Source organism: Vigna angularis, chromosome 2 (assembly GCF_016808095.1).
Source record: "Vigna angularis cultivar LongXiaoDou No.4 chromosome 2, ASM1680809v1, whole genome shotgun sequence".
In the NCBI taxonomy this organism is placed as follows: Eukaryota; Viridiplantae; Streptophyta; class Magnoliopsida; order Fabales; family Fabaceae; genus Vigna; species Vigna angularis.
The window spans coordinates 28,346,970-28,371,584 of record NC_068971.1 but is presented as its reverse complement, the minus strand read 5'-3'; the positions used below and the strand labels follow the sequence as shown (position 1 = coordinate 28,371,584).

General features: G+C 34.6%; 2 protein-coding genes across 6 annotated transcripts; one reads left to right on the top strand and one right to left on the bottom strand.

Annotated features, from left to right (window-relative positions):
• The first annotated feature begins 450 nt into the window (after window positions 1-450).
• On the top strand, window positions 451-18,782 carry LOC108329346 (protein ANTHESIS POMOTING FACTOR 1). 5 transcript variants are annotated; one of them, XR_008247211.1, is made up of 11 exons: window positions 455-646; window positions 1,052-1,152; window positions 2,326-2,435; window positions 2,533-2,599; window positions 3,097-3,196; window positions 3,567-3,683; window positions 3,768-3,905; window positions 4,007-4,088; window positions 6,569-6,618; window positions 12,166-12,273; window positions 18,382-18,520. XR_008247211.1 is itself a non-coding variant. In XM_052873543.1 (11 exons), the coding sequence occupies exons 1-10, from the start codon at window positions 572-574 to the stop codon at window positions 6,798-6,800; spliced, it is 858 nt and encodes a 285-aa protein (XP_052729503.1). In that variant the 5' UTR covers window positions 455-571; the 3' UTR covers window positions 6,801-6,839; window positions 18,382-18,521. The 5 variants fall into 5 exon arrangements, 3 of the variants coding, with proteins under 3 accessions (XP_017419005.1, XP_052729503.1, XP_052729502.1); XR_008247212.1 differs by lacking the exon at window positions 18,382-18,520 and adding an exon at window positions 17,380-17,506; XM_052873543.1 differs by lacking the exon at window positions 12,166-12,273 and adding an exon at window positions 6,783-6,839 and having other exon boundaries at window positions 18,382-18,521.
• A 2,386-nt stretch (window positions 18,783-21,168) lies between these two features.
• Window positions 21,169-22,220, bottom strand: LOC108327808 (P24 oleosin). The gene has a single exon (XM_017561521.2). The coding sequence runs from the start codon at window positions 22,096-22,098 to the stop codon at window positions 21,445-21,447; it is 654 nt and encodes a 217-aa protein (XP_017417010.1). The 5' UTR covers window positions 22,099-22,220; the 3' UTR covers window positions 21,169-21,444.
• Between the last annotated feature and the right edge of the window lie 2,395 nt (window positions 22,221-24,615).

Here is a 24,615-nt window from a genome sequence, read left to right as displayed (position 1 = left end):
CCTTATGCTTGTGAAAATTGGATAAAATACAAAAATTATAAAATGAAAACTCATTATAAAATCATTTTTTGTAAGATTGTTTAACGATAAGTGTTTTTGATTTTTTCAATTGGGACTACACTAGTATGACCGAGAAAAGGTTGAAGGTAAGAGATGAAAGAGAAAGGATTGAGAGGAATGAGAGAGGTGAGTAAGAGTTTAGAGGATTTTTTTTTTTTTTTAAGTTTTGAGAATGAAAATTATTAAAATACCCTTAACCTTAAAACTTAGAATCATAATATATAAAAGTATTTTTGTCTATAAAACTCGGTAGACATTACTAAAATGTACCAACTGAAAAATATACGTACGTGGTTAACAAACCCATATATATATATATATATATATATATATATATATATATAAATATATATATAAAATATAGTGACGGGTGCTTCTTGAAGTTACTAATAAATAGTGGAGGAATATCCCAACCTGTCCCACCACCAGTTAAAGAACTGTGAAAAAGAGACGACGGATTGTTCTGCCGTGTTACTGCCCTTTCACACTGTTGATACTTTGCTCGGCGAAGATGACGTCGTCGCTTACGGAGCTTGACGATGATTTGGTTCGCTGCATGTCCATAGGAGCCGTCTTCTCCGAATTCGTAACTCTTCTATTCCCTTTCAATTTCATTCTTTTCACTTCATTTTAGTGCCCTCAGTCACATTTAGGCGTTTCTCGTTGCAAGGAAAAACATTTCTGTTAGGGTTCATTAATCTATTACGGAACCTTCTGTTCATATATCCAGCCTTACGCTTTTATCTGAACTTATTGCCGTTGTTCTCTTGGATCAAATTACTGAGATTATTGAGCTTTTCCTTTTTAAACTAATATTTTATATTATTTTTATTTGATTTAAAGTGTGAGTAATTTGGAATATTAACGAGTCAAATCCTTGGGTTCTTTCAATTAGTTTCTATCTTATATTCTTGTTGTTTTTGGTGTGGAAATGGTGGCTTCATCGTAACTGTGCCTTTTCTGCAATGCTTAACTATCTTTGTATTTCCAGGGTGGGAAGATACATTCCATTGATTTCCATCGAAAGGATGATTTACTTGTCACGGCAAGTGAGGATGACTCAGTTCGACTTTATGACATCGCTAATGCCAAGTGAGTTAACTTTTATGAGAAACAAGCAAATCTTACCCTTAATAATTCAAAGAACTTGTTAAGTTCTATGGATATTAACCTCACCAAAAAATATTATGAGCCTTGTAATATAAAGATAAGTTGATTTTTTATTTCGTTTTACCTTTGTATGACAGTATTATCTAGAAAGTGTTTAGCCAATAAATGGTGTTGGTTCACTCTTTCTACTTTTGTTCAAGTTTCATCAAGAGGTGTCCAATATGTGTTTGATCCTAATCAATTTTTCTTAATTGCGACAAGTTTGAGGGGTATTGGACATGTGTGGAAGGTGTGTTTGACAAGTGTTCTGTTTGAAAAGTGTCTAACATATTGACATGCTATGAGGTGTCACTGCTTCCTAGTTGTTTTCTTTTACTTAATGGTGGGTGATTTTAATTGTTGTTGAGAATATATTCTTAACTGAGCAAATGGCTGACTGGTTGCAACTGTGTGCACTAGAAAGGACCCAATGGTTATTGTAAACAATTGCTTTTGTGTTTGGTTACTATTTGATAATTGGTGTATCTTTCTTGTCATTCTTATTAACATTTGTGTTTTTTCAACAAGTCTTAGTATCTTGACCGTTATGATTCTATTAGCTGAAAACTGGTCGCCTGACTAACGATCTCATCTATACTATTATGTAAAGTGGATACACATTTTGTAATTATTTTTGATGTCGTTTTTAATTTAGACCATTTTATTTTTAACAAATAAAAATAATTTTCTAATTTAATAAAATATGTAATTGCTCGGCTTAACCTTTCTACTTAAATGTAACTACACGACCTTCCGCCCAAAAATAACTACCACATACATTTTCCTAGAACATTCTTACAATGTTATATATTTTCTCGAAATTGTATTACAATGATAAGTCCTTCGAGATTAAGAAAAGAGAAAGATAGAATCAAATACCAAGCAGCATTTTAGTTCTAATTTTGTTTCGTTTTGTCCAGAAAAGACATTTGCTTTATTGCATAAGCTTAATTTGTTAATACAGTAAACTTTTGCCCACAGTTAATTATACCGATTAAGTTTTCCTTTTTTCCCCTGTGAAATGGTTTGCTTAATAAATGATCCAGTTTATATGATTTACTTACTCTGCTTCATACATGAATAGTTTTTTTCTATGCATCCTACCGTGAATTCCAGGTTGCTGAAGACTACTTCTCATAAGAAACATGGTACAGATAGGATATGCTTTACTCATCATCCAAGCTCTGTTATATGCTCTTCAAAATACAATTTGGAGTCTACTGGAGGTGGGCTTCTCTATAAAACCATTTTAATTGACAAGTTGCAACTCGTCTGCAACTACAAGTTATGATTGCAGTTATTGACTTATTCTATTTTTTCCAGAATCATTGCGATACTTATCAATGTATGATAACCGATGCATAAGATACTTCAAAGGGCACACACAGAGGTTAGGTTTGAATGTAGATAAATGTTCTTCTTTTACCTTGCAGAAGGAAAACTAGCTGCTTTTTTTTTTTTTTTAATTGCTACACTTTAGGCAGAAATCAATTCTTATTTCTTATTGTTCTATCATTTTCTTTTTGTTTTGGGACATATTTGGCCTCTGGTAGTTGGGACTAAGGTTACTGTTTATAATTATTTGTATAAGCAGATGCTTGGAATTATATATGGCCACCAAGATTATGATTTCTTATATCATACATACAAATGAAATATAAATAGTTTTCAGTTTTTGGCGGATGGTTATATTATTTTATTTTTAAATTTTTTAAACGTTTTTTAATGTTTATATTGTGCTACTGATACATCTAAAGTAAGTTTTCTTTTGCCTCTCCCTTTTTTTGAACTCAATAGGAGCATAGATAAATTATTTTCATGTGCAATCAGAACAATAATTTGTCTATGATTCTGATTATGTTAATACCTTTGTTATACTTTCTTTAGGGTTGTTTCTCTTTGCATGTCTCCAATCAATGATAGCTTCATGTCTGGTTCTCTAGACCACAGTGTCAGGATATGGGATCTTCGAGTAAATGCTTGCCAGGTTGGTAGTTTTCTTTTTTGGGGGAGGGAGAGATTTAAAGTATTGATTTGAGTGTTGAATGACAATTAAAATATTGTCTAGATTCTTAGTTATATTGGTGAATATCCTATATAAGACAAAATTACTAGGTAAAATATTTAGAAAACAGGCCACTTTTTTGACTTATTCTTCTTTCAGTACTTAACATCTTGGTTGTGGCAACCACTACAATTGCATTGACTCAGTTGACATGCTGCAACCATAATGCAACCATGAGTGCACATGTGATTTAAACCCATGTTTGAGCTTCAAAATGTTAATAATTTCACAGTGCACCGTGCAAAAATTGTAAGAGATAATTATGATTTATGCTCACTTTTATAGTTTTCAGGGCATCTTACGTCTACGTGGTAGACCTGCTGTGGCATATGACCAACAAGGCCTTGTCTTTGCTGTAGCAATGGAAGGGGGGGCTATTAAATTATTCGATTCTCGTTCTTATGACAAGGTTTTGTATTTGTGGTCTTTATCTAAATTTTTCCATGATTTTCTTAACTTCCACAACTTTGACATTGCCCCCATATTGGTGTAGGGTCCATTTGACACCTTTCTAGTTGGTGGTGACACAGCTGAAGTTTGTGATATCAAATTCAGTAATGATGGCAAATCAATGCTTTTAACTACTACTAATAACAATATTTATATTCTTGATGCATATGGAGGAGAAAAGGTTAACTTCTTTGATCATTGAATCTTTTGCATTACATTTTCCTTATTCAATAGTGTGTTTGTTAAAATATGTGGAAGTTGATAGTTTTCTAACTTGTGCAGCGTTGTGGGTTTAGTTTGGAAGCATCTCCTGGTACTCCTATAGAGGCTACTTTTACCCCAGATGGGAAATACATGGTGGCAGGTATTAACATTTCATCTATTCACAATTTAGCTTTTTAAAACTTTTCTTTTTCTCTGCATCTCATTTCCTGGTTTGTATTTACCAGTTGCTATCGGGCTGTTATCGGATCACCCATTAATGTCTAGTCTCACGCTCGAGATGTATATACCTCGTCGTGAGGGGTGTGTGTTGGAATCCTACATTGACTAGAGATAAGGTGAATATATAATATATAAGTGGGTATAAACCTCATCTTAAAAGTCAGTTTTGTGGGGTTGAGTTAAGCTTAAAGTCCATTTCTTAACCGGCACCAAGAATTCACAATCTTCAAAGGTTGAGACAAATTCATAAATAGGCTTCACAACAAGAAATTTAAAAAAAAAAACACTCATGAGGAACACCTAGGGTTGTGCTTTCACTAACTCAATGCCTCTAAATTGACTTTGGTTTGATTCCATCTCATTACCTTACTGGAAGTACATAAAGTAATATTCCATCACTTTTGGTCATGGACAAAAGATCTTTTTGTAAAATTATTCTTAGTTGGTCATATAAGAATAAAATTCTAAAAAGGCTTAATAACATGAAAAAAAGGGAATTAGGAGTTAGATCACCGTGTTGCAATTCTCAACCCCAACTGGCCAATGAAAGAGTTTTATCATACAACACTAATTGACTAAAGTCATTTTTGCCTCCATTTATATAAGATGATGTAGGATTTCCACATTGAAGACTGAACATCTTGAGTGTTGATGTAGAGATCTATGGGTAGTGTCACAGTGCCTTGAAAGCGGGGTGGTATGATAGGCTCGAAAAACCTCACTAGGATATACTTTAATATCATATTAAAAAGTAAGTTTAAGCCTAACTCATCTTGTTAAAACTAGTTTGTAAGAAGAGGTTTGCATCTTACTTATATATTATGATTTTGGCATATCACTTGTCGATTTAGATCTCCAACAAACCCCCTCACCCCAAGAAAGGAACATTTCAAGTGTGAGATTAGACATCTATGAATAGTCTAATAGGAGTCTGATAGCAATAACATAATAGCCCAAAGAACTTGACTAGGACAGGTTTTGACACCGTCTTAATAAGTGAGTTTATGCTTAATTGAACCTCACAAGACCTGTTTGTAAGGTGATGATTGTACTCTATTTATATATTATAATTTTGCCTTATTCCTAGTTGATCTAGGATCTCCAACATGTATTAAGTGCTTTGCTTGAGTTTGAAGATGAACATTAAATTCTGTTCCACTTGATCCTTTTTTTGATAGACTATGCCCCTAAGTAGTCTTGGCAGGGCACCTGCTTACCTTTTTTCCGCTTTATTCACTTCATTGTTGTAGCAGAAAATGGGTAGCACTGACTGAACAAGCTTTTTAGAGCTTTCATATTTTCTGGGTTGTACCTTTTGATGTATAGACTTGAGAGATGTTTTCTAACTTCAAGATTTGACTGCAAATATTCTTGTTCGTGTCGTTTGTCTTTGTAAGAGTTACATTTAACTACCCTTTAAAGGGTTAAGAATTAGTGGGTAAGGTTTGGTCCTCCACTATTTTGTATTTTCTTCTTTCGTTTATGATATTTTGAAATGTTGCATGTGATTAATATAGTGATGTCTTGACACTCATTTCTCTTTAAATCCTGTCATAGACGAATAAATATATCAGGTGTTATATCCTTTAAATTAAATATTGAGACAGATGCATTAACAAGTCATGTTTCTGACAAGTTTCGAAGTTTATCATATGCAAAGTCTGGTCTTAAAATTAAAAGGAAGGAAAGACCGGACAAACTATGTAATTGTACAACATATATATGTTAAGCATGATGCATGCTCAGATGATACAATAGATTCTGTTTTTTAGTTTAAGATTATTAATTAATATTTGTTTATGCTAATCAAAACACATATTGATGGTCTGCTCAAATTTGACCTACAAATCTAATGATCCAACTTGAGGAGAAGTGTTAGAATTTTTCAACTTGATTAGATAGGTTAATTTATTAGAATGGTTTAGCTTATTCTTTTAATACTTTCTGTCTCCTGTGTAGTCTTTTCAGATATTTTTTGAGTAAGGACTCTTATAAATACATGAATCAGCTAAGAGATGAATTAGTCTCTTGAGCATTCTTTCTCATATTTTCGTTCTCAAGTGATTATAGGCAATTGATAAGAGAAATTTATGATTAATATCAGGTTGATGACTGGTCAAACTGCAGAAGTTGTTAGATCAGTAAATGAGAAATGTCATTTTATTTTCAATTATGCTTTCCTTTTATATTTTCTTATTGAATTTTGTTGAGCTCAAGAGTAGTCCATAAGAAATGTGATTTGTAATATATCATACATGGTTCTTAAACGAAATTATTGTCAATTATTGTCGATTCATATATAATGGATACTCTGCATCTACATTAAGTTACGTTTCTTCTACCATTAACATTTTCCTTAAGTTATAAAGAATATAAAATTTCTTATTTTTGATGTCTTAGGCTCAGGAGGTGGAACCATGCATGCTTGGAGTATTCAGACGAAGAATGAGGTATTCCCTATTTTCTACTATTATATGATTCTGCTATACATAATTTTTTATTTAATTCTAAAACGATGGTTTCAATTTGAGATGTTTGAACCCTCATCTATAATTAAAAAATGTAGACATGTTATTGATGCATTAATGGAATAATTGAACTGATGGTGTTGTAGGCCCAACATGATGCATAGATACCAAATGTCTGCGGTTCGGTTTTGAGCATTTCTGAAGTATGCCCATTGAATATGTTTTCATTCTATATTGTCATAAACATGCACATATAAATTTAAAATTGGTAAAATATACACAAAAATAGACCTTATATTTAGCTCCCTATAATTTACCCTCAAAATTTTCAAATTGGTAAACGGAACTGCTTTATTGATGGGCAACTAAAACCATTTGCACTTAGTGTCCTAAGTATTCCTCAGTTCATGACACATTTGAGTTGAAGAGAGAAATAATATACATCTATGTGATATATTTCTCTTATATTTCAATTTTAACAAACCAAGAGGGAGTGCATTAGTTTCTTATCGTAAATAATACCTTTAATAATTTTCTCATAAAATATAAATTCCTTAATAATAATTTAAACAAATAAAAGAGTAAGGAAGAGAAAAAATAGCACAAGTGACTTTTATACTGGTTTGGATCACAAAGATCTTACGTCCAGTTGTTAATCTCAAACGAGAATTAATGCTTCACTATCACAAACCAACAAACTCTTGCAATTACAAAGAAAATAACACAATTGAAGTTAGAACACTTCTCTTGTTACCACAAGAGATGAAACTCACTTCCCCTGAAGGGATGAACACCTCCTCCGAATGTTTCACGAAGGATGAGCACCTCCTTTGAATCTTCAAAAAGGATGACAAACTTTAACTCAGTAACAACAAGAACACTCAATCACAACTCCTGTTAAAGTTCTTGCTCTATGCTAACACCAAGTTCTCAAAGCCACAAGCACAAGGGTTACATAAACCCTAGAACACTTATTACAGCACACAACATATAAGAATTTCGAATACAACGTATTTTGTATTTTAGAATGAGAGTTCCAATCCAATTTATAGAGATCTCACTCAAGGATACTTTTAAAAATCCTTTGTCAGCTAATTAACGTGTGATAACCGATTATCCACTTATGGTAATCGATTATGTATTTAGTGAATGCACAACAGTAAAACACTTGCTTAAAAATTCTCATAATTGCTCATGATAATCGATTATGGCAAGTCATAATTGATTATTGATAATCGATTATGACAAGTTGATAATCGATTATCTTGAGTATAAAATGAGGTTTTCTGATTCAAAATGAATTTTAACGCAACCTAAGGCATACAATACATAGAATCAAAGATAAACCACATCCTGTACATAAATCTACTAAATTAAAAAAGCTTTAACACAAAACAAGTCTTCATGAAGATCTTGTTGCAATAAGAACACTTGAGACTTGACTTTGAGATATCCTCAAAACTTCTTTTCTTCAGCTTTATGCTAACAATCTCATTCTTTTTTATGATGATCAGAAACTCTTTGATTTACATTCTTTTGTAACCTATACTAATATGTACCTCATACATAACTTAAAGAAAAATGATTAGCAGACAAGAGATAAATATAATTAAATTAAGTCTTTTAATACATATTTCTCCTCCTTTTTTATCATTATTAAAAAGCGCTATGTATGATTAAATATTTTCTCCCCTTACTATAAAGGGAAACTAGGAGGCATAATTCAAAATATAGTAAATACAAAAAATTTAAAAATCATAACAAATAAATAAAAAGAGTCTAAAGAATTAATCCTCCTTATTAAATAACTTAAGCAAAATTAAATTGTCCCTAAATTTGAAACCTTAAGGAAGAAAGAGAAGTAGTTTAAAAAAAAAATTATCAAATTTTTCTTTTCATGTTAAAAACTCTCCCTTAATTTGACAAACCATACTTTACCAAAGTTTTGGTGTACACCCAAAAGCTTTTTCCTTAATTTTGAAATAACCTGCAAAACAGAAAAATAATATTTTGGTTCCTAAATATACTTATTTGGGTCCTTTAAAGTTAGAGACAGGTTATTTTATAATAGAAATCCATGTATATATTCCATTTGAAACACCATAACGTTTTATTCTACATTTATTTGATGTATGACCATTTTTCATGCAATAGAAACAAGTAACAACATTTGGATTCTTATAAGTAGTTCTTTTCTTTATCCAAACTCTACGGGCTATATTTAATTTTATTTATATTTTTATAATTTAATCATAATAATTTTGATTATATTTTGGAACATACTTGATTTTATTTTTATAATTATAATCATGATAATTATAATTATGTGGGAAAATTTTTAATTTTATTATTATAATTATAATCGTAATAATTATAATTATATTTAGGAACATTTGTAACCATCTTTTTAAGGTTTGAATTATTTTTACTACTTTCGGCATGGGTTGTTTCTTGTAATTTATTCAAATTTATGCAAGATGTACATTCATCATTACTAACAAATTTTTCTCTTTCTAAATAGAAAATTTTAGTTTTCAAATTTTCATTTTCTTCAAGCATATGTTCAAATTTTGATTTTAATTCTTTAGTCAATTTTTAATTTCTTATGAGCAAGATCTAGTTTTTTTTGATTCTCGCACTAATTCCTTAAATGTACCATTCAATTCATCTTTGTAAAAATCTATATCATCAGAATTATCAGAATCGCTAGAGGTACTTACTTGGCTTCCAGCTATATCGTCGTCCACTAAACAAATATTTGCTTGTTTATTAAAGTTGTAAATGCTTGATGCGGAGCTTGATGAAAAGCTTGAATTATACTTTTCCCAGTCCTTTATTTTGGAGAATTTTCTATCTTTATTTGGACAATTTGCTTTGATATGTCCTAATTCTCTACAACCGTAACACCTAAATTTTGAGGAGGATCCTTGATTCTTCTTTTTACGATCTTTGTATTTTTCTTTGTTCTTCATGAACTTTGTGTGCATTTTTATCAATTAGTCTAGATCTTCGCAATCAGAATCATCATTGTCTTTAACGCTTTTGCTATTGCAAACCTCAGATTTAAAAGCAATATTTCTTTTTATTCCTTGATCCTCTTCTTCTTTCAACCTTTCAAGTTCAATCTCGTGCTCTCTTAATTTACCAAACAGAGCTGCCATAGACATGGTTGCAAGATTTTGTGACTCTGTGATGGTCGTGACTTTTGGCTACCATGTCCTGTTCAAAGATTTTAGAATTTTAATATTTAGATCTTCAATGTCAAAATTCTTACCTAAACTGGATAGTTGATTGACAATGTGTGTAAAACGATTCTGCACATTGTGGATTGTTTCTTAGTGTTTCATCCAGAACATCTCATATTCTTTGACTAAAGAGTTCTTTCGAGCACGCTTAACTTCATCTTGCCTTCATGAGTTACTCTTAAAATTTCTACATTTCCTTTTACAAACAGAAATCCTATAAAACTCATCAAGGGTTAAAGCAGATGAAATAATATTTCTGGCCCTAACATCATATTGAGTCCTCTTTTTCTCATCAACAGTCCATTGGGCATAGGGCTTAGGTTACTGCACGTTATTAACAGTAATATTAGGAACATATGGACCATTTTCAACAGTATCCCAAATACCTATATCGACATACTCTAAAAATATTTGCATTCTTATCCAAAAGGTATAATTTTTCCCAACAAAAAGAAGCGGCCTGTAAATTGAAGCATCCTGTGCAAATGTTTGATATTGTTTAGACATTTTCGAAAAATTTTTTTGAATAACTATCAAAGCAAACTCAGATACCAATTGTTAGAGTGGTGCAGTGGAAGTGGAATGGTTAGCATGTACAACAAACCAAGAGGGGATGAATTGGTTTCTTATTGCAAATAATACCTTTAATAATTTTCTCGTAAAATATAAATTTCTTAATAACAATTTAAACAAATAAAAGAGTAAGGAAGAGAGAAAATTGCACAAGTGATTTTTATACTGGTTCAGATTACACAGATCCTACGTCCAGTTGTTAATCTCAAACGAGAATTAACGCTGCACTATCACAAACCAACAAATGGTTATAATCACAAAGAAAATAACAGTGTAAGTTTAGAACACCTCTTTTGTTACTACAAGAAATCAAACTCACTTCCCCTGAAACCCACAAGGTATGAACACCTCCTCCGAATGTTTCACGAAGGATGAGCACCTCCTTTGAATCTTCACAAAGGATGACAGGCTTTAACTCAATAGTAACAACAACACTCAATCACAACTCCTGTTAAAGTTCTTGCTCTATGCTAACACCAAGTTATCAAAGCCACAAGCACAAGGGTTACACAAACCCTAGAACACTTATCATAGCACATAACATATAAGAATTTCGAATACAACGTATTTTGTATTTTAGAATGAGAGTTCCAATCCAATTTATAGAGATCTCACTTAAGGATACTTCTAAAAATCCTTTGTCAGCTAATTAATGTGTGATAACCGATTATCCACCTATTGTAATCGATTATGTAGTTAGTGAATGCGCAACAGTCAAAATCTTGCTTAAAAATTTCTCATAATTGCTCGTGATAATCGATTATGGCAAGTCATAATTGATTATTGATAATCGATTATGACAAGTTGATAATCGATTATCTTGAGTATAAAACGAGGTTTTCTGATTCAAAATGAATTTTAACGCAACCTAAGGCAAACAATACATAGAATCAAAGATAAACCACATCATCCTATACATAAATCTATTAAATTACAAAAGCTTTAACACAAAACAAGTCTTCATGAAGATCTTCTTGCAACAAGAGCATTTGAGACTTGACTTTGAGACATCATCAAAACTTTTTCTCTTTAGCTTTATGATTATGACCCAAGCTCATACAAAATGTATATAACACTCCCTTTCAAGTTTGAGCATGTAAATCATATGCACCAAGCTTGGTACATATATAATCAATCCTAGGACCCCATAATGGTTTAGTGACGATATTTTCTAATTGATCATTGAGGTTAACAAATCGAGGCATAATGTCTCTAGATATAATTTTATCTCGAATTAAGTGGCAATCTATCTTAATATGTTTCTTCTTGTGAAATACTGGGTTTAAGGTAATATGACGAGCAACGTGGTTATCACAAATGAGATATCTTTGTTACTTCCTCAAGTCTTTGTTCTTTAAGGAACTTTTTTAGCCAAATAAAATGACAAGATGCAGAAAGCCTTTGCTATATACTTCTCTTCTCTACATGAATAAAGCCAACACGCAAAAAATTGATCATCTGTGTATACTAACGAGTAATTCGAAGAACAAGTGGATTTAAGGTATGGAAAGCTTCAGAATGCAAATGTGAAATCAAGATAGGAAAGAAAAATCCAACCTTTTCAAAGACATAATGGTTCAATGAATGCCACGACTCTTCATTGATTTTGGCTGCTCCAAAGGTGCATAAAGTGTGTGTATCCTATTCAGTCATGTGTCCAGATCTTCAAAGAGATGTGACATTTTGCTCAGGGCTTACTTAATGATTGCAGATACAGAAGAAGCCTATTGAATAAATCTACCTTCTCTTAAGCTTAGTCGGCTAAGGCTGACGGGTTGCCTCATTGGCAGATGGGTCGACTATGGCCTAAAGGAGATAAGTAAGTTCTATAAAATGTCACAAACACAAATTTTCTAATCCAAGGTGCGAGACTTTGAATAACCTCTCTTATGTTCTCATTTATATTGATAGAATTTTGATACAATGAGTGGAGGGAAGACTGAAAATCAAAAGACAAAACTAGAGTCTTAGATGCATAGATATGTACAACTCATAGGTACATCACAACAATTTTCCAATAAAATCTATTTAAAACCTATTCTAACAGTGTCCTTCAAGCATGAGCATAGAAATTTCATGTACCAAGCTTGCAACAAATAAATTCAATTTGAGGTCCTTTTAATGATTTTATTAACGCATCTACAATTTGATCATTGGATTCGTCAAACTTCGTACAAATTTCCTTGGACAACAACTTTTCTTAAATGGAATGAAACAATGTTTTGTCGTCTTATAGAGTGGTAGTGAATTTTTGTTTTTAGTTCTCATGGATGCTAAATCTTACATAAGTTTAGTTGTTGAAGAAATTGTTTCATCCATATAAGTTCACAAATAAGAGATGTCATTGGCCTACATTCATCTTAAGCAATTGATAGAGAAACTACATTGTGTTACTTGTTTTTTCAAGAAATAATATTTTCTCCAAGAAAAACACAATATCATGTAGTAGAAATTGTCAATGGTGGATCTTGTCTAATCAGCATCACAATGCTTGGAGATTTGGATATTTCCTTTAACTTCATAGTGCAACCTTGTCCTGAGGTCTTTTTAAAATATCTTAGAATTTGAATGATAATATTCCAATGATCAATACAAAGGATGATGTATGACCTAACTAACAAACAACTTTAAAAAGATAGATCATGTCCTATAATAGCAAGATTAATAAGTTGTGCCCTCGGCAGATGCTTGAAAACTCTTCTCTGTACAATGTTGTACAATGTTTATTGGCCTGCAACCTCATTCTAAGTTGTGCCCTCGAAAAAAGCTTCTTCAATTGTCTCAAAGCTTCACCTTTATCCATGAGCTCTCTTTTAACAACTTCTACTCTTACTTCCCTTGGTACAACTCGCACTATTTTTGGGGTTGATGCCGATAAACAACTTCAAATGGCACTGTACCTATTGAGTCATGAAATGTGGTGTTGAACCAAAATTCTGCCCATGGTATCCATGTCGTAATAAAAAATTGCAAATAAGTGTTAAGGCATCTTTTAGTCACTTCTGTCTGTCCATTTTATCGAGGATGATATGTTGTACTCATTTTCAATGAAGTCTCCTGCATTTTGAAAAACTCCTTCCGAAATGAGCTCATGAACATTGGGTCCCTATCACTCACCACTAAATTAGGAATGCCATGGAGCCTCACTACTTCCACAAAAGCTTCAGCAATCATCATAGCACTGTAAGAATGCTTCAATTGCACAAAATGGGTGTATTTAGTTAAACGGTCTACAACTACCAATATAGCTTCAAATCCACTAGATCTCGGTAATCTTGTAATGAAGTCCATGCTTAAGTCTCCGGAATTGGGAAGGGCTACAGTAGTCCTCCCGGGGATGTAGAGATGTATTTTTGCCTTTGACAAGTATCACAGGCTTGGACAAATTTGAGAAACTCCACACTTATACGTGAAATGTGTGAAACTGAGTGCCCTGCTTGGGGGGAGGCATGAAACTCTTCTAACAGATTTGGGATCCAATAGGAATTCTAAGCAAGCTCCAATCTTCTCTTGTATAGAAGAACTTCACACTTGTACATTAGCCCAGTGGAGACCTTATCATTGTTTCCTTGTTGCAACTCCTCTATCACTTTCCTCCACTTATTATCTTCATGCACTTTTGTCACCAGCTATTGGCAGTCCAACCAAACAGGGGTATATATCATACTCTTCAATTCTGATTCCTCAACTTTTCTTGACAAAGCATCAACACCTTATTCTTATTTCTAGGTTTGTACACTATCTCGAAATTAAAATCCAAAAGTTTGTGACGGAATTTTGTTGAATTTTATTTGTAATTCGCTGCTGCAAAAACTGTTTAAGACTCTTTTGGTCGTAAACGTTAAATTTCCTCCATATTAAGTAGTGCCTCCAATGTTGAATGGCTAAAGCAACAACCATTAACTCCCTTTCATATGATGACCTTGATACGTTCTAAAGCTCAAGGCTTTGTTGAAATACGATACAGGTCTTCCATCTTGCATTAAAATTGCCCTATTCCAACTCCTGACGTGTCATACTCCAACGTATTCTTTTTCGAAATCTGGAAGGCATAATACTGGTTCTGTAGTGATTTTTCTTTTTAGCTCTTCATACGGCTTCTGAGCTTCACTCCACCCAAAACTCTTTTTCTTGCTAAACCATCGAGTGGCCTTGCAATTTTACATTAATTACTAATGAATTTTCAGCGGTATCTCATAAGGCCAAGGAATCCGCGAACTCCTTTCATGTTTTTCGGTATGGGCCACTACACTGCTCACCTTTTCCGGATCAACAGTAAATTTGTGAATAGAGATTATGTGTCCTAGATACTCCACCTTCTTGATGTCAAAACTACAGTTGTCCTAGTTGGCATATAACTGGTGTTGTCTCAGAATTTCAAGCATCTTAATTAATTGCTGCAATGTTCTTCCCATCCCCTGTTGTAAATAAGAATGTCATAAAAAAAACACTAGGACTTCTTTCCTAAACAAGTCTTTAAAAACCTCATTCATGAGATATTGAAATGTCGAGGGTGCATTCATGATGAGCCCGAAGGCATTACAAGATATTTGTAATGACCTTCGTGAGTTTGAAATGTTGTCTCGTGTATATCTACGTTAATAGTCTTGGTGACGTTCATCAATCTACCCTTTGCTATGGGATTTGCAACTTGTAGATTACAAATTTGCGCTTTGATTTCGTCATAGAGTCTGAGTTAAATGAGAAATACTGCTCTTCATGAAGCCTGGGCACTTGTTCAATTAATAACTCAAATCGACTTATGTACTCCTCCATGGTCCGTGTCTGATGAAGGGTAGTCAGTTGATCAAAGACACTCCCTTCTCCCATTCCTCCATACTTGTCCAACAACTCTTTCTTCAGTTCATCCCATGTCAAATCAATGTCATCTTTCAATAGAAAGTTGAAGTGTATCGATCCTTCCATGAACTATTGAGTGAGGTTCACTCTCACAACTTCACTGGTTTCTTGTACCTTGATATCCAGTCAGCAAGGTCTTCCCGACTAAACATTGGGACTTCTATTCTTTTCACTGATTGATGGAACTCAGTGAGTTAATCCCCTTCTAAGGATTTCAACCCAGATGAGGTTCTCCCAGTGTTCATTTTTTAGCGTCTTTTGAGCCAACAAAGCCCTCTCCGACCTTGTTCATACTTTTGCTAAAGCTTCAAGTCATAAACTCCTTCAATTTTGATTGATTATCCACCACTTCATTCCTCATTAATTCTATTGTATTTTGATTCTGAATCCTTTGAAGACGGATCTCCTCCATTACTGCTTTCATATTCGTCAGTTCTTGTTTAACGAGATCAACTTGTGATTTCATTGCGACTACCTTTTTTCTCCTTGTTCCCTTTCTTCCTTGGTGGCACTCATTGATCGGTAAAGGGTATATGGAAGGTCGAACCAATTGTTACAGATTCACACCACACAACAAGCAACGAAAGAGAATAGGGGAATGAAATATAAGACAAATCTGAGATTTATTGGCAAAAGAAGAAAATACAACAAGATAACCAATCTTATTGTCGGGAGCAAGTCTCCTTTAGAGTAACCAACAAGGTTTCTCTATTCAACAAAACAACAAAAGAACCACACCCCTTGACTCCACACCTGATACTAATAACAAAAAATCATTCCCCCTCTTTCTCCTCGAACTAACTATTCTAGATCACGTCATTACCCTTGCTCTTCTTTCTCATATATACCCCTCCGCATCTTGAACTGTGCTTCATGGGCTAGAAGCTCGCTGTGCCCGTTTGCTCTTTGGGTCCTATCAAGGAGCGACATTGCTTTGGTGAGAGGAAGGCGGCGTCTGGACATCACCCACCTAGCATTATAGCACAGAGAATGCGTATGTGGTGGTGAGTGGAGCTGATTCAACCTTCGAGACTGACAAAGTTGGTCGTTGCTTGGAGAGATGCTCCAGATCTAGTGGTTACCGAAGTTAACTGTGACAATGGACTGGTGGCGGACAATGACAAGTGGTATACAATGGTGGAGACTTTGCAAGACAAGAAAGAGGCTACCGAGCATAACCGACCAATCTTATACCAACATGAAATAAATAAAAGAGATCACCTCTCTTATGTTCTCACAAACTTATGTTCTCATATAAACGCTGAGTAGAGAGAAGCATGATAGTTGAATCACGAATCTTATCGCATATAAGAGAACTTATTTTTTACATCGCAAATTGTTTCACATATTAAATAGTAGGATTTATAAACATTCAAAAAATGTAACATACAAGACATGCAAACATGTAAAGATGTAATTAATAATAACAACCATATTAAAAAAGATTGGTTGTATAGTGGTTAAATTGAGTTAATATTATAATGGTTGGATGCTCAGTAACGGATAAAAGGGACACAGTGGTTGCGAATGCTGTTCATCCGTAAAAAAGAAAAAGAAAACTGGAGATTGAAGATCGAAACTCTAATGTGGTTATGATACCATACAGTACCATATAGAAAGGTATATTTGTTGAATGTATTGTAGGTCTATTGCATACCGCACAATATTTATTTATATTAATTTATATAATCAATTATATAAATTTATACTTAATAATCAGGAATCAATCGTCTTAATTTTTTTAAAATATGTAACTATTAATTTTTTACAAATTTGTATCAGTTAATTACGTCTAACGGGATTGGCTTAGGATGTATGACCCAACTCTTCTGTTAAATGAAAAAAGAAGAATGTGTTGATAAATATTTGTGCCAAAGAGAGTAAGAAAGAAAGATGACAGTTTTTAGTGTAGTGGCAGTTTTTAGAGTTTCCTTTTTTAATTTTGTTAGGTGCTCTTATAATTTCCAGAGTCACCCTTTTTTTTGTGTATTAGTAATTTTAGAGCGAATCACCATTTACTAATTGGGCTTTAAAATGTCTTGAACAAAATGGGTTAAAATTTCAGGTTAAGAACGGGTTCAAATTCCAACCCACTAAAAGTCGTAGGGTTGTCTATCCTTGCTCACGTACACACACGAGACTAACGTTGAGGTCCTGCCACCGCGCCAGATACGTTGATGACATAAGAGTCGTCGCCGTGAGTAGCCACCGAGGGACGCATTGTTGTCGCAATGTCTTTCGGCTTCTTCTCGCTCATCACTGGAGGAATTGCACCGCTAGGCAGCGAGAGGGGTCACCGCGAGAGGCGCCGTCGCGAGAGTCGCTACAGCAAGAGAGCCGTGAGAGGTGCCACAACGAGTAGCATCTCTACCAATGAATGCTACGATTCGGGGCGATTCATGCAATTTGGAGATCGAATCGTACTATACGAACACGATACAGGAGCCAAAACGAGTCTTCAAGCGATTCGTATCGTGTAGGTGAAGATTCGTATCGTATAGTATCATATTATACTTACTACCATGAGTGTAAAGTCAAAGGACAAAACTAGAGTTCTAAATTCAATTCATAAGTAGAACACATAGCAATGTTCCAATAAAAAGTAGACGAGAAAATAAAATGAGCTTAAATTAAGAGATTACAATTTTATGGTTTAGGGTAATGTTCCAATAAAAATAGATGAGAATAAAAGATTGAGCTTAAAATTAAGAGATTGCAATTTGTACCAATATTTTTGATAAAATTCAAAAGAAAAACAAATACAATAATGAAGGGATCAAATCAAAGTATACTAAGAAAATAAAAATATGTAGTATTGAAGATCACATTTATTTATACATAAAAATTATCAGTAAAAGTCCTAAGGTCACAAGTAGGTAAACTATTTATACATTTGTTTTGCATTGTAAAAAAAATAAATTCTCTATCTTTAATAAACTTCAAAACAACATTATTTGGCAGGGTACATAATTTGTCAATAAAAAAGAAGTCACTTTAAACCAGTATTTTATATTTTATCAATGTATTAGCGCGAAATATGACAAGCATCTGGTTTTCTTCCATGCAGGTGGCAAGTTGGAGCAGCTCTATTGGCGTGCCTTCGTGCTTGAAGTGGGCGCCTCGCAGAGCCATGTTCGCTGCAGCTTCAAGTGTTCTCACGTTTTGGATACCTAATAATGATTCAAAGTTGAAAACTGATAATGGTGGTAATGACGCTGAAGGTGGATCTCAACCCCAAACACTTCTCCATTGAACTGAATATTTCCTTCCTCTCCCACCCCGCGACAATTTTGTTTGGCTGTTGTATCAAGAAATCAACTACGGCCTTGTTAATTTCGTAAGCTTTCTAGTCTGGTTTCCTTTCTTGAAAATTTTGTGATGCTTGAGGATGTCGCCCATTGTAAATTCCATCACTGAATGCAATTTATTTTGTTTAATGTCTTAACTACATTGAATGTTCTTTGATTAGACATTTTTTTCCTAGAACACTCTAGGGTCTTTCACATTTTAAACACGTTTTAACAAGATAACGTGGCTAAGTTTTGTCCGTTAGGGCTGCTTTTTATCACTATCCGGAAGAACTTTTATAAAGTTTAAAACATTAACTCTTGTGGCGGATCTTGCGTGGAAGATCTTTTAAGCTTTTGATTAAACTTCAAAACATCAAAACTTTTAGGTTTATAAACGATTTTGTCTTTAACCTACCTTACTTGGGAGGACTTTTCTCACTCGCTCATCTGCTCATCTTCATGTACTTCCTTAAATGTCCAGCCTGATAGTATGTCTAGGTTTTGATGGTACCGTCAATACTTCCTACTGTCAGCATTCCTTAGGATTGGATTCTTACTTAGCGGTCTTCCAAAATCTTGGCCCTTGAAGTGATTAGCGGTGTATACCAGTTAAACTTGGGTTCCTTGGGAAGATCCCTAGGCTTTGGACCACCTCCTACATCTCCTTGGTTGAACAACTTCTTACCTTCCCTTCGTTCCCTCTACACGGATGAAGCAATTGCCTTGCTTGTTGCCCCTTGCTTAAAATGTGCATCTCCTCTATACGCATGAATTAAGCTGCCCTTTCTTGCAACTCACATGGTTTTTGGGGTCTGGCATACATACTATCTACAAATGGGTCAGCCCTCAAGGCTATTAACAAACTATTCAATACAAATTCCTTACTCACCTCATTTACCTATCGAACGGTCTTGTTGTAATGGTCCGTGAAGTCTTTTAGCGATTCATCCTTACCTTGCTTAATGTTTATCAATGTAAGATAAATAAGGCTTTGAACTCGTCTGGACGCATACTATTGGCTAAACAAATTTGGTGTGGTGTTGAAGTAATTCATTGTGTTTAGTGGTAATGTATAAACCATGCCAATGCCTCCCATTTTAGAGACAGAAAATGCCTTGCACCATACCGTGTTGCTGGATGAGTAAAAAACTATTGCATTTTCCGGATCGGTTAATTCGTCATATTTCTCAAACACGGGGGCATCTTTTTTAGCATTGGTGCCTCCATTATCATAGTCGTGAACGGTGCAAACCCTTTGCCTGATTTGCTTGGACCGAACAGGTGGTCCTAGTTACAACACTGCTTGCTTCCTACCCTGTTTTGCCTTACTCTTCTATCTGACCATTCTCCCTCTAGGATCATGAGTAAGTGATATTGACTACCGGGTGGATTGTTCTCTCTGTCCAACAGTATGCTCTACTCTTTGTTTTTGTATAATACCTTCTTTGTATTTCTAGCATTTGTTTATGCATCTCTCGAACTAACTTCATTGGATCTTCATTGGATCTGGTTACTCTGCCATACTTCTTGTGGTTGCCATAAGGTTTCTTCTCTCGTTCTCGGGTCTCACGATGGTGTCAAAATGTTTCTATTTTAAGGGGCTGAGAATCAGTACTCCTTTTTCTGTATCCTGAGTCTTAATCACCAAATATGCTAATTGCTGCTCAAGGATTGATTGGTCTGCATCAGGGTTAACCTATAGAAAATTAGACCATGATATTTTAACAACTTTTTTTAATAATTTTTTGACAACATTAGACCATGATATTTTAACAACTTTTTTTAATAATTTTTTGACAACAGACGATGTGTTATTGGTCAGTATATTTGGAACGGATCAATCACAGTTGTTAAAAAATTTAAAAAATTGTCAAAAAGAGTATTTTCCTATAAAATTCTCTAACCTATCTAAAAAACTTTTTATATTTCCAATTTTAATTTTTCTAAATGGAATAAAGATTATTATATATATCAAAACAGTACTAAAAACAACTTTTTAAATGATTTTTCAGAAAACTCAAATATTTATAAAAAAGTAAAACCTAATTCTAAAAATTTAGAAACTAATTAAAACTGAAAGAAATTTTATTAAAGAAAAAAAAAGAAAAATGGAAGGTTAACATGGCCCAACCATATTTTAATAAGCATTAACAGTCTTTTTGTTACCGTTTAGTCAAGATGATCGATCGTTCGGTCATATCAGAATGGTGAGTCACGGGGAAATGTCCAACGTCTCGGCCGGTCAGGGTGATCAGTCACAGCCTGAAATAATGTGTGAAATAATGGGTCCAAAAAAAGTTCGGCCTGAAAACTCAGCCCGAAAAGTCATCAGTCTTAGATTATGGTTGTTAGTTCAAGGTTGACCGGATAATAATTGATATTTCTGCATCTCAAAGCTTGTGCTGAAAAGATGTTAGTGGCAAATCTAAAGGGTTTCTGGTTAAAGTGCTATTCAGTTAAGAAAACTTTCTTAGGTGGAATCTGTACGTGCTTTGATTTTTATTATGCTAAAATAATTAACAAATCTGTTTAAAATTATCGTTGTTTTAGAAGAAAGAAAGCGATAACCAAGGCAAAACAAATTTCACATTGAACTCAACAGTGAAGTGAAGACTACAGAACACATTTCCAGCGTCCATATACACCAGAGTGGCAACTAGTAGTACCCCTTTATATGGCATGAACCAAAGTACATCCCTCTACAAACCAAGCTAGACAACAAAAACTACAAACCAAGCCAGACAACAAAACACAGACCTACATACAATAACTGAAGACACAGCACTGACAAGTGCAAACCAAGAGGTACATTATTATTTCCGGACATAAACCGCATCATATCACATTACTAAGTCTGTTGTGGCTGTTGCTGTTAGTGGTGTTCTCTTCATCTCCTTTGCATCTTTTGCTTCCTGCGGACTCTTTTCCTTTGCATCCTGAGCCTTGTTCTGTATATCCTGCCCAACTTCCTTTGTCTTCTGCCCCACTTCCTTTGCCTTCTGCCCCACGTATTCTGCAGCATCCGCCAGCTGATGCTTCGCCGCTACGGCCAGGTTCACCGGCACTGGCCCCTGGCTCTCCCGGATGTAATTCAAGATCCACGAGAACGACGACACAGCCGTCAGCTCGAAAGCTCCCGCCGTCAAAAACCCCGCCACTGCCAGCCCGATTACCATGGTAGCTGGAACCAGAATTGGGCTGAACAGAATGAAAAGCGGGATCGCCACCGCCAGCCCAGTTAAAGTTCCTGCCAGAGTAAGTCCGGTCAGAAGAAGGAGGACGCCACCGACTGGAAGGCCGAAGACAACAGCGAGGATCTGGGAGGCGGAGGGAACTCTCTCGGCAGGGTAAGAACCAGTCTTACCTCCAGATTCATAAAACTGTGGGGGAACACCAGCACGCTCATATCGAGGTCCAGGAGCGACACCAGCTTCGTAGCTTTGGGTTGTGGTGTGGACCTGGACATGGTGGGGTGCTTGTGTGCGAACACTCATGATGGATGGTGAAGTTTTGAGTAACAATGAAGAAGATTCAAAAGATCAGGAATAATAAGTCTTTCTAGAGAAAGATTAGGACTTGTGTATTCGCGTTACTGAGAGAGAGAGACAGTGTCAGAGGTGGTCTTATAGAGAAAAGTGAGGGCTGCTTTTCTTGACACGTACATGATACATGGTGCGTAGAGGTTTTGCATGAGGAACAGGTTTCATTCTGCCCTCGACTGTCCAGCGCATAAATACTGACAAACAATGAGAAGAATAATATTATTTTTCTTACAACTTATATAACTATGAGAATTTAATTTTCATTTTCATATTTTAGTTTAATTTTATTTTCACCCTTAAATATAATTGGGATAAATTTGTTTCCCATATTTTAAATTTCAGTATACATTTTTGAAAGTGACCAATTTGATCTTCTAGCTGGTCTTTAAAGTTCTAAGAGTTTGACTTCAGCTAATACCATTAATTCATCGTGATCATCAAATTTTTAGACCATGTATCACATAATTTAATATGAAAATTGAGAAATTTATTAAAGATAACGTATTATTGAAAAAAATGCAATTCAACTTCAAACAGAGTAGGTTACGAGATAGAGTGAAAATTATATTGTAAGATGAAAAGAAGTAAGCAATGTTGAAAGTTTAAGGCGTGCAGGTATATTTGTGGAAGGAGGAAATAATTTTTGTGAGGCCACGAAGGTGTGGTGCAGAGAGTTGGTGTGTTGTGCGCGTTAGAGGCAAACAAGTGCCAAGTTTGGGTTTGGCTGTTGTCCAACATGCATGCAAGTATCCAATGTGGGCTTCCCTCGTAAATAATAGGTTATCTGCATTACTCCGGTCGGTTTGTACTGCCTCCGTATTTGTTAGCGGTTATAACAATAATTCCATATACTTAAATTAATTTAAATATTATTTAACATATATCTGATGGTAGAAAATATTCTATTCAACTTTCCAATAATTCTTAATTTTTTTATTTTTTGAGATTTTTCTGAAATATAAAGATTGACAACTTTAGAGATTATCACTTGTATTGTCATTAAGTATAAAATTTCATACTTCAACTCGGAATATAAAGATTGATAACTTTATCACATATTCAAAAGGTAATAAGATGCTTACGCAAAAGTCAATAACATGTATACACAAAAATCAATAACATGTATATATTCAAAAGCCAACAACATGCGAATCCAAAAGTCAACAACATACAAATTCGAAAATTAATAGCATCATATTCAAAAGTTAATAACATGCATATCTAAATGTCAAAAACATACATACCGAAAAGCCAATAAAATGCATAGACAAAAACTTTTAAACAACAATGCTACCCTTCTTAACGGATTACAAACGTAGTGGAGAAATTGGAGGAGTGGAAAACGCAAAAAAAAGATGCCCAAAACGCAAGAAATCGCCGCCTAAGGAAACGAGCAAAACTGCACCAAAACATAGCGAAAACTCATTTTAATCGGTTCAAATGGAAGATAATCCATCAAAGACTAATTTAATCGAAGTAAAAGTAAGTTTAAACAGTCCAAAAGAGAATAAACGAACCTGAAAATGCAAACGCGAGACAAATTGCGAGGAGGAAGATGATGAATAGTGCGCGTAACTGCCCCGAGTTTGTGCAAATGTAATAAAACAGCCTTAGACATCGGGGCCCTCCCCCATTGTACGTATATAGAGACATCAAACGTCCGACATATGGGGCCCGAACATCTATGTGTATTTAAAAAATTAATTTTGGCGAAGGCTATATACGTCCGATATATGGGACCCGGACGTCTGTAGGGACATCAGACGTCCGACATAGGGGCCCGGACGTCTAAAGCAATGGAACATGACAACTTTTGTCCTACCTATCAGGTCATTAGGCATCTGACATAGGGGCCCAGACGTCTATAGAGACATCATATGTACGACATAGGGGCCCGGACATCTATACTGCGAAATAAAATGACTTTTGGTATTCTTTGCCACCATCAAACGTCCGACATAGGGGTCCGAACGACTAAAGTAAATGGAACAGGACACCTTTTCACCTACCTATCACGTCTTTAGGCGTCAGGGCCCGGACGTCTATAAAGACATTAGACGTCCAACATAGGGGCCTGGACGTCTACACTGCGAAAATAAAATGACTTTTGGTATTCTTTGCCACCATCAGACATACGACATAGGGGACCACCCTGGTCGGACGTCTACAACATTAACTTATTTATAGAAGTGCCACCGGTTATTTTTTACGTGAGATATTCGAGGGTCGGACGTCCAAAGAGTGACATTAAATGCCTTTTCTGAACTAATGCGAGGGCTTTTGTCATTCAAAGACAAGAAAATGGTGTTTTTTTATCTGATTTTCGTTGGAAGAGAAAACCTAGTCGTCGGATGACTACAAATTTTTGTAACGTTGGACAACTTTGATAAGTTTGAGCTTCTTGTTAACTATTAGATTATGTTGAAGTTTTGATAACTAATATGTAACACATAATTCTTTAGTTTGATA